General features: G+C 40.5%; 1 protein-coding gene across 2 annotated transcripts in view; it reads left to right on the forward strand.

The window, feature by feature from the left end:
- Positions 1 to 10580, forward strand: part of SMARCB1 (SWI/SNF related BAF chromatin remodeling complex subunit B1) — a 30071-nt gene extending 19491 nt beyond the window's left edge. Inside the window, exons 4-11 of one of the 2 annotated variants that reach the window (XM_070950303.1) lie at positions 653 to 782; positions 993 to 1130; positions 3299 to 3426; positions 4062 to 4228; positions 9005 to 9195; positions 9465 to 9500; positions 9595 to 9726; positions 10320 to 10580. In XM_070950303.1, the coding sequence (XP_070806404.1) occupies positions 653 to 782; positions 993 to 1130; positions 3299 to 3426; positions 4062 to 4228; positions 9005 to 9195; positions 9465 to 9500; positions 9595 to 9726; positions 10320 to 10359 (962 nt within the window). In that variant the 3' untranslated portion in view covers positions 10360 to 10580. The remainder of the gene's footprint in view (positions 1 to 652; positions 783 to 992; positions 1131 to 3298; positions 3427 to 4061; positions 4229 to 9004; positions 9196 to 9464; positions 9501 to 9594; positions 9727 to 10319) is intronic. The other variant, XM_070950304.1, reaches the window with a different exon arrangement.
- The last annotated feature ends 441 nt before the right edge of the window (positions 10581 to 11021 follow it).

Consider the following 11021-nt stretch of genomic DNA (forward strand, 5'->3'; position numbering starts at 1 on the left):
TAAATAACAACAATGCTGATCTGGCCCTCAAAGAAATCTAGTTTGAAATCTAGCCCCTGGTGTAGGGCTTTATAAATGAGAATCAGCATCTTTGGACTGATGATGGTACCCAGGAATCAATAAGCACACAAAATAGAAGTGTTACATGGATACACTGAATTGCCCCAATGGCTACTCACATTTGGACCATCTGCAACTGCCCCATCCGTGTTGGGGAAGCTCATTTTGGCTTCTGAGGTGCCCTCAACCTCCTCCTTTTTAGAAAATCTTATGTTAAAGTCTTAGCTTTTCTGCAAAGCATTGGGGTGCAGATGGTTTGTGTTAATTGCTCCTGGTTTAATGGAATTGTTTAATGCTTTTGATATTAATTTCATGGAAATAGGCACTTTACACAACTGTCTAATAACTGACATTCCTGCTGAAACAGTGGTTTGCAGGAGCACCTGTGGAGAGTGTTTTCGGCTCCCTTTTGTGAAGGGGGTGGGTTAGAACTTGAGATGAGAGAATGGAAGCCTTCTTTTGGCTAGCATTGCTTTCCTGGCCAGTACAGCCCAGGTGCCAGCCTTGATTTTTGATCTTTTAGCTGTCTGAGAGGTTGGTGCTTCTCAAGTTCCACAACCAACAGTTTCTGAGTCTTCCTTTCCTGCTCCAGATCATGGGTATACCACCCTGGCCACCAGCGTGACTCTCTTAAAAGCTTCTGAAGTTGAAGAAATCCTGGATGGAAATGATGAGAAGTACAAAGCCGTCTCCATCAGCACTGAACCTCCCACCTACCTTAGGTAACCAGCTGATTTATTTTCCTCTTGCTACCTGCAAAGGAAGGCCATGTGCATCTTCTGGGTCTGGTAGTGCAACTTTCTTCCTATACCACAAAATCCATATAAAACCTATGACTGGTGTAAGTGTTGCATGTGAACTCTCACTCAGGAAAGAATAATGTTTTAAAGAATGTGCACTTTTTCCTCTTCATGAGCACCTTTCTCTTCAAGGGAACAGAAGGCCAAAAGAAACAGCCAGTGGGTTCCAACTCTTCCCAATAGCTCCCATCATCTGGATGCTGTGCCTTGCTCAACCACCATTAACAGAAACCGCTTGGGCCGAGACAAGAAGAGAACGTTCCCACTCTGGTGAGTGTAACAATTTGTTTGGGGCAAATTGGTTGGGAGTGGAGTACTGGACTGTAGTAACCTGAGTGCTCATTTCAGCATGTGGGAACAAATGGGTTTTTACCTGAAAAAGAAGTGTAGTTATGTAGAAAAAGGAGAGATGTTGGTATATAAACCATACGGTTCCAGATTTGTTGGTGTGCAAAGTTTTTGCATCAACTAGAGACTAAGCTTTTTCAAATGCAAAAGTCTTTAGCTTTTGAACTCATAATAACATTTAATAGTCAGATTTCATATAAATGATTATGTGTCTTTTAAGGGAAATGGGGGCTCAGTGGCTAAGACGCTGAGCTTGTCGATCAAAAGGTCGGCAGTTCAGCGGTTCGAATCCCTAGTGCCGCGTAATGGGGTGAGCTCCTGTTACTTCTTCCAGCTTCTGCCAACCTAGCAGTTCGAAAGCAGGTAAAAAATGCAAGTAGAAAAATAGGGACCACCTTTGGTGGGAAGGTAACAGCGTTCCATGTGCCTTTGGCATTTAGTCATGCTGACCACATGACTACGGAGACGTCTTCGGACAGCACTGTCTCTTCAGCTTTGAAACGGAGATGAGCATCGCCCTCTAGAGTCAGGAACGACTAGCACATATGTGAAAGGGGAACCTTTATCTTTACCTTTTTAAGTTTTCCTGAATTACTGGTATTGCATACAAAAATTGTGAAAGAATTAAGGCTACATGATCTAAAGAGCAGGTGGCAGTGTGATCATGAAGACCTTTGTGCAACTCTTCGGGGCTCTGGTTGCCCCATCCATTGACCGAGAACCTGTGCTCACGGTCACACGTGTTTTGATCATCTCCCATTTGGACTATTGCAACACACTTTACATGGGGTTACCCATGAAGACCACTTCGAACTTATAGTCGGTCCAGAATGCAGCAACACACTGCAATACACCCCTGTAGCACCCCTTCTTCACCAACTTCACTGACTCCCAGTAGATGTAGGTCCAATTTAAAGTATTGGTAATCAATTATGAACCTCAGCAAGGAATTGGGCTGGTTTATTTGCAGGATTGGCCATCTCTAAATCCCAGAGATCTAACTGAATAAACATGGTCCAGGTCCATTCTATGGAGTATATTATCTGATGGGATGTGCTTTCTCTGTTGGACTGCCTATCCTGTGGAACAGCACACCATCCAAGCGTAGTGTGGTCACCCATGCTGGCCTTTCATGGACTGCTGAAATCTTGGTTTTTCTCTGGGTGATTGGGCCAAGGCACTTGATCACTTCTACTTTAATCACATGCCATTTACCTTTATTAGTTTTTGGGGATTTTAAACCATTTATTTATATAGATAATTGCTTGAGAAAATTGGAATTATTAATACTACCAACAAAAAAAGCTTCCTAAAGGGAAAAAAACCACAATATATTTAAATGGGATGATGCAAAATGTTAAGCCCTTGTCGATCCACAGCAACTTTAGAACTAACAGGAAGAATATTACTCCTTCTAATTAAGAGAATAACCTGTTACTACTAAAGCATATTTCAATCTATAAATGTTGATTTAAAAAGCCATCAATACTTGTCAGTAAGGCACAAAATGTTATCAGTATATAATAATAATTTATGGTAATTGATGTTCTACTTTTCTTAGTCAATGGTTCTGAAGTCAAATAAAAAATGAGAGGAGAGAGTGGACATTTATGGTTCCTCATGGCATCATAACAAGAAATTATTTTATGATAAACCTCCTAACTGTTTATAATACTATGTTTTAATCCAGTGAACAAGATTGAAAGCATAGTTGGTTGGCTAGTTATTGGAGAAAATTTACCAATTTTTTTAATGGAGTTCAACAGCCTGTTTGGTGAGGGTTTAAATATATCTGATGAAAAATACTCTTAATTGTATGTGATTAACTGCACTAATGGTGTTTTACCTCCACTGGTTTCACAAACATATAGTAGTTGTAATCCTAAATAAATTAAGAAAATTAACAGAAAGAATATGCCAGAGAAGTAGCTGCTCTCCCTTAGAAAGGATGAGCGTGCCTTGCGGTTCTTTCTCCTGCAAGGGTAGAATCTTCCCCAGAGACCTCCTGATTTCTGTTCCTTGAATCTGCCCTCCCTTGCCCTGGTGTCTGCTGTGTCTAATTCAATGATGGTCCTATCATTTTTTCCCAGCTTTGATGACCATGACCCAGCAGTGATCCACGAAAATGCCTCACAACCAGAGGTGCTGGTCCCAATCCGGCTGGACATGGAAATCGATGGGCAGAAACTGAGAGACGCTTTTACGTGGAATATGAATGGTTTGTAAAGAAAGATATGCAAATGATCTAATCATCCTGATTCCAGGCATTGGAAACATTCATGAGTAAATATGGCTTTTCCCTAAAAATACATTTTACCTACTCTTAACTTGGAAGGTGTACACACTTGAGTTTTTTTAACTGTGAACAGAAAATGCAGCAGTTTTCTAAAGGGTTTTGACGTTTTCAGATAAATCAGTAAACCAGAAAATATTTTCTTTTTAGCTATGCACCAATCAGCACACTCAGAAAAGGCTTTGGAGTTAAATCATTAGCATAAATTGGCCACATCCAAAGCAGCACAAAGAGATTTATTTTAGGGCCCTCAATAAGGCAACTGCAGCAGGTGCTTGCACTCACCACACTTACATGGTACCTTTTTATGCTCCTGTGTACAATCTTGATTTTGTTAGTGTCAGAAACGAAAGCTTCATAGAACTGTTTTGAAAGTCTACTTTTGCCTGTGAATATATTGTGTATACTGTATTTTAAGTCATTCTGTTAACCGATTCAAGAGAACCGATTGAAATGGTTTTTACTTGTAGCCTGACAAAAATGATTTAGAGTATTTATAGCTCAGAGGCAAATGTTGCTGTGGTGTTTGCCTAATAACACAGGTTTCTCGTTTCCATCAGAAAAACTGATGACTCCAGAAATGTTTTCAGAGATTCTCTGTGATGACTTGGATTTGAATCCCCTCACTTTTGTTCCTGCGATCGCATCTGCAATCCGACAGCAAATTGAGTCCTACCCTACCGACAGCATCCTGGAGGACCAGTCAGATCAGCGGGTCATCATTAAGGCAAGGAAAGGGGAGGCAGTGGGGAAAGTACCGCAAAGCTCTCTGGCTTGTGAAGACAGGTCAGCTTTAATAAAGTGATGCAGAGCATAGAAAAAAGCAAAACAAAGGCTGGAGACCGGAGAAAAGGACATGCAGCAAGTTTTTTTCCATACCATATGTTACATCTCTCTGTGATTTTCTGTCATTGAAAGCCATTCTTGCCTCCAGCACACCAATAATTTAACTTCTCGCCTCTCTCTTTTTGAAGATTTCATTACCTCTGTACCAGGGGTGAAATGCTCCCGGTTCAGACCCGATCACCCGATCCAGTAGCAATGGAGGTGGGTGGTTCCGAGAACCTGTAGCAAAAATCCCTGCCCCCCCTCCCTCCCCCCCCCCCACCACCATGCCCAGCTGAGGCGGGCAATCATCAGAGGCTTTTTTAAAAAAAAAATTTAAAAGCATTTTTTCTACAACCTCTTCGGGCGAAAAAATGCTTTTAAACGTTTTTTTAAAAAAGCCTCTGATGATTTTGCGGCTCAGCTGGGATCGTCAGAGCCTTTTGAAAGCATTTTTTCTACAATCTCTGAAGAGGTTGTAGAAAAAATGCTTTTAAAAGCCTCTGACGATCCCAGCTGAGCCGAAGAGGTTGTAGAAGAAATGGTTTTAAAAGTTAAAAAAAAATGGCCACGCCCAGCCAGTCACATTACCCCCCCCCCCCAAGCCACGCCCACAAAACCGGTAGTAACTAATTTTAGATTTCACTGCTCTGTACTCAGTCCTTCCTTACTACAGACACATGCTGTTCCACAGCAGTTCTGCTAACAGTGTCAGGTCTACTGTCTTCTTCCATCGACTGTCCCATCTTACTGTGAAGGTGTAGAGGAACATGTTTTGGCTCTCCAGAGAGCTCAATTTTAACATAATGTGTTCAAAATATGATACAAAGAAGTTCTTGACTTACAATCACAATTTGGACCAGAATTTCCAATGCTAAGCAAGACAATGGTCACGAGAGTCCCACTGATTTTGTATTAAGCGAATCACATCGTCATTAAAGAAATCCTTCTTCCCCCACTGACTTTGCTTCTCAGAAGCCAATTGGGAAGGTTGCAAATGATCAACATGTGACTCAGGACACCGCAACCATTGTAAATAGATGCTAGCTTCCAAAGCCTGAATTTTGATGATGCAATGGTCATAAGTGCAAGGACTGTTCATAAGTCACTTTTCTGTGCCACTGTAACTTCAATGGTTGTAATTTGAGGACTATCTGTAATTTGAGCCTGGACATTTGTGCCTCAACTGGAAACTCCATATTGATTTGTTCAATTTTATTTATTTATTTATTTTTTATTTGATTTATATGCCACCCTTTTCCGGAGATTCAGGGCGGCTTACAATGCGTTAAGCAATTTGGTTGTTTTCTTGGCTGTTCATCGTATTCTCAGGAATTTTCTCCAATTCCAAAGTTCCAAACCATCAATATTGTTTCTGTCCCGCTTCTTCAAAGTCCAGTTTCCATGTTCATAGAGTGTTGAAGTGGGAAGAGCCAGGATTATGAATGCGATCACATGACATCTTATGTCAGCATTCTGATGCTGCCATAAAAAGACGAGGCTTGACTTTTCACCTACTTATTTCTTTGTAGATAATATCCCCTAGGAGATGGGATGGTGAGGGGAACATTCCTATGGGGTGAAGTCAGAAGCTGAGGAGACTGACTTGGAAGATGGCCAATGAGAAGATGAGAATTGGGGAACGGAAAGGGAAGGGTTTGGGGGTCAGAGGGTTAGTATCGGCTACGACTAAGTCGGGGCCAGATCTGTCGTACTCAATAAATGGAATACTTCAGCAAAGATTAATTGTTTGGGAGTGCAATGTATTTGAGATGACATCAAAACCTGACATCTTGCTTTGCAACCATATCACTTAGCAGGGCAAATTCTAATCAAAGTTTGGTTGTAAATTGAGGACTAACAGCACAGACATATCACAGTGTGAGATATAAAAACCCTAATTGTATACTCACAATTCAAAAACAAGTCTGGTTCACAAAATCAAAGGTTTATTGGAGATATCATGAAGAAAAATAAAAAGCACAGCCTCTTAGACCCTTCCCAATTGGATTGGGTTCAAAGAGCGCAAAATGCAGTTTTCACGCGACGCATTTTATACTTCTACACAATGCATGCCATGCCTAAGAAGCCCTCCCAACTCCCCTTATGTCATTCTCCAAGTTGTTTTACACTTTAAAGGGTCATCTTGACATTTCCTGCCTAACAACAATTATCTTATCATGTTTACTTTTAATTTTCATCTTGAGCAGATGTTCCTTGCTTACTGATAGTGGTATTGCCCAAGGCATAAGTTCCTGTCTCCAAGGGAGCTTTTAGCAAGTCATTACACATTGTCTCTACTGATTACAATTTGTGGTCAGTTTGCAACAGTAAGAACATCATAGCTTTTTAAAACATTTAACACTTTTATAAAATAATAACTTATTATTCATTTCCTTCACCAGCATCTGAATATCTTTCCAGGGCTTCCATTGCTAGTCTAATTAAATCCATCCATCCTAACTAATTAAATCATTAAAATTTAAGTCACTCCCTCCAGCTTAGCTTCATAGAATAAAGTCTTTTTATTTCCAGGAATGTCTATCAAATCTCTTTTCTTCAAGAAATCCTCAGCCTTATTAATATCCATGAAAAAGTCCCAAAGTTCTGTTAAAGATTGTAGATTAACTTGGAGTACTTCCTTGTAGAATAAAAAATCTCTGAGATTTCTATCTTTTTTTCTCAAAGGATTCTCAGCCTTGTTAGTATCCCAAACTTGACCTCTTCAAAATTGTGAATTTACTTGCCACTCTTGTTTCAATAGCACTGGGAAGGTTATATTCAAACCATCACCATAATGATATCAGATTTATATTCCAAAATTAGTTATTTGCATTGTCCAGTATTTGTTGACTTGTCACAAAGGGGTGATAATTTTCTACATCTAACTGTATCTCTTGTTCTTTTTAATATCATCTGTATGGTTTGTATCTTTAGTCCCTAGCCAGTTTATGGTAGATGATTTTCTGTATAGAACTTTCAAAGATTACCCTGATGACAGACCCAAGCTCAGGATTAAGGATCTTCATAGCTCCCTCTAGTGGTCAAACATTTATTTATTTATTTATTTATTTATTTATTTATTCATTCCTTCCTTCCTTCCTTCCTTCCTTCCTTCCTTCCTTCCTTCCTTCCTTCCTTCCTTTTCCTGGCCAGACTTCATGAAAATAGGAAAATTTCAATCACCAATAAATAAAGCAATCCAGGGCTACATATTATTTTTAAAAAAGTAAAATTAAACCACATCTTTTATCCTTATGTTTTTCCATCAAATTTAAAAAGAAAAAATATTCCACACTTCCTTATTTTAGCTGCCTCCAGCAATCCTCTTCCATGTCATTTAACAATAAAGAAATTTCAAAAATGGTGCAGAGCTTCAAAAAGGCTGTGACTAAAGAGAGCCTCTTTTAGCTAATAAAGATAATAGTCTCCTAAATTGGTTAAGAAATAAGGCACGACTTATTGTCTATTTGAAAAAATAAATTCCAAAATGGCTGTTTTATCCAGCGGTGAAATAATTGCAGCCCTGCCCCCCCCCAGCTGCTTCAAAGCACAGCTTCTGAAACTACTTGCTTATAGGAGGATCTTGAAGGATGACTCTAGGACTCTCCCTAACCAAGGAGAATCAGATAAGTGAAAGTCTGTTCCTTCTGTTGTTAAGTTAGAAAAATGACTGTCCAGAGAGGAGATTCTCTGGGCGTGTCAGGTGTTGGCCGTATCACCATAAGAGTGCAGTGTATTTCGTGGCTGCTGGTTCTTTTACTGTTGAAAGTCCTAAAAGGCAGAAGCTCTGCATCATTTCAACATCTTCATTTTCAGATCCAAGGGTCATTGCTGTACCTGTTGCCATTAATGTGGTCTTCTTTATATTTAAGCTGTTTTGTTCTCAATTTTCTCAATTTTCATTGCCAAAGTCTGCAGATCACTTGACTTTTCAGCTACTGCTTTTGCTTTATAAGCAGTATACATTTTATTTTAATATGTTAACTACTATCTTTTGTAACTGCATGCTATGTTTGGCTAAAAGACTTTAGATGAGTTTTCTTTAGACTATAATTGTATGCTATTCTGAAAGATGGAGATACATATATTTTTATAGGAATAAGCAAGTCCTATGAAAAAGATTCTGATGGGACATAAACAAGAATAGTTGCCTTGCATGACACCTCTGGGTACCTTTGTAGTGTTCCATTTCTTTGCTAGAGTTTTTTATTACTGCCTACTCCAACATGTCCTGAAATAGGTGGAGCATGGAATCTGTTGCTCTACAAAGGAAGGCAGCCAGCAGGCATGGAGGCATTGTGTTGAAGTTGAGTCTGTAGCACTCGGTTTCTTTGATCTTCATATTCTGTAGGAGATGGAGAGGGATGGCTAGATTCAAGTTCGCTTGACATATAAAAAATGAACCTCACTTGTGTCTTCTGCTTCTAGCTCAACATTCATGTGGGGAACATCTTTATTACTGCCTACCCCAACATGTCCTGAAATAGGTGGAGCATGGAATCTGTTGCTCTACAAAGGAAGGCAGCCAGCAGGCATGGAGGCATTGTGTTGAAGTTCAGTCTGTAGCACTCGGTTTCTTTGATCTTCATATTCTGTAGGAGATGGAGAGGGATGGCTAGATTCAAGTTCGCTTGACATATAAAAAATGAACCTCACTTGTGTCTTCTGCTTCTAGCTCAACATTCATGTGGGGAACATCTCCTTGGTGGACCAGTTTGAGTGGGATATGTCTGAGAAGGAGAATTCCCCTGAGAAGTTTGCCCTGAAGCTGTGCTCAGAGCTTGGACTGGGTGGTGAGTTTGTCACCACCATCGCTTACAGCATCCGGGGGCAGCTGAGCTGGCATCAGAAGACGTACGCCTTCAGGTATTTATGCTTTGATCCTGTCCCCAAGTTGGGGAATCTGAGGGATGGCCGATTTGTGAACCACCAGGTATTGCTGAATATTTCCTTTGGCTGTGCTGCTCAGGACTGTTGGAAATAGACATTCTGAGAGGCACAGCTTTCCCACTCCTACCACGTGGAGTTCAGCTGTTGTGACTGCAAGAGGCTGTAATGCAGCACCTCTGCTTCCTTGCACCTGGGAGTCCAAGTGTCTTCCACAATCTGAAGCCAACTTGTCTGCTTAACTTCAGATCCAATTCTGCTGGATGTGGCAGTCCATATAGGATGTGAGTGAGAATAAAAGGATGTGACCCTGTACTCCAAGGTTTGGAGCTCAGGACTTTGTTAGCTCTGATTCTTCTCTCCCATGTCATCTGTTAGTGAAAACCCCCTGCCGACCGTGGAGATTGCCATTCGTAACACTGGGGATGCCGACCAGTGGTGCCCTCTGCTTGAAACCCTCACTGATGCAGAAATGGAGAAGAAGATCCGAGACCAAGACCGGAACACAAGGTACTGCCTGCTGCCTCTCCTTGTGGAATTTTTTTTTCTTTTTCTGCATGATATCAAATGTACTTGCCTAAAGTAGCTCCACAGCGAGATAGCTGGCAAATAAATTTAACAAATAAATACAAATGAAAAACCTTCGATGTTCCCAGATGGTTCACAGATTTTAAAATTAGAATTAAGTAGTTCTGACAATCAGAAGAAGAGTTAAGACTCTCAACTCTTCCCAGAGTCTTCAGGTAAAGTTTTGGATGGTTCATGGATCACCAAACAATGTATGAAATTAATTTAATAAATACTACTTTAATTAATAGTTCTAAAAATAACAATAACAATGGATTGTCCCTTTGATCTTTTGGGGTCAGTACTGACCATTTTGAGGAACCCTGGCTAATTGTGCCTCTGTGGTTTGCAGGGAACTTTCCTGAAAATGCTCTTGTGTCATGGATTGTGCTGAATTCCATGTACTGAAATGGGAATGATGATTTGTTTTCCCTGCACAGGAGTTGTTCCTGTCTTCTTTTCCAGCCTGTTTCTCAGTTTAAACTGAAGGTGTGCCATGAATCTGCTGATGATGAATCTTGTTGTCTTCCCTGCAGGCGCATGAGGCGTTTAGCAAACACAGCTCCAGCCTGGTAACCTCTGCAGAGGACCTTTGGCCACCAGACTGTCTCTCCAAAGGACTGGCCTCCTGCTTGGGGGCCTGCAGCCTTCTCTGGACTAGCTTGGCAAGCCAGGCGTCCCTCTTTTCCCCAGTCTCTACCTCTGGGGGTCCAGTAAAGATGGATTGTGGCAGCTGTCAAAACCTTCTTTTCCCACGCCCAAACGACTTTTTAAATAAATAATCCATCAAGATGGAAGATGCATTTCCAAATTCCTTTTCTTTGTCCCCAAATGTATACTAATTAGTTCCCTTTTTTCTCTGTCCATGTGCCTAGCAGTCGATTTTTCTTTGCAATATTTGGGGATGGGGGTGTCACTAAACCACTCTGTGACACATTTGGTTTTGGTGTAGCTTGTTGCATGATCTCAGCTCATTTCTTTAGTATAATGGTGGTTAAGCAAACCAGTATGATCTAGGAACTCAGTTAATGGCTTGTTTTAGAAGTATGTTTCTTCCATTATTGCCTGACTGCATGACAGTCATTCTGAAGTGCTTGAGTTAACAAAATGAGCTGGTGATGTTTCTATTCTGGCTGAACACGAGTCTCTTTTAAGCAACACCTGTTATTATCTGCTTTAGAATTTTGCCCAGTTCTGCAATTGCCCAAGATGACTCCTGATTATATTTTAATAAACAT

Source organism: Pituophis catenifer, unplaced genomic scaffold, assembly GCF_029215685.1.
Source record: "Pituophis catenifer annectens isolate HBS135680 unplaced genomic scaffold, rPitCat1.0.hap2 SCAF_10, whole genome shotgun sequence".
NCBI classification, from domain to species: Eukaryota; Metazoa; Chordata; class Lepidosauria; order Squamata; family Colubridae; genus Pituophis; species Pituophis catenifer.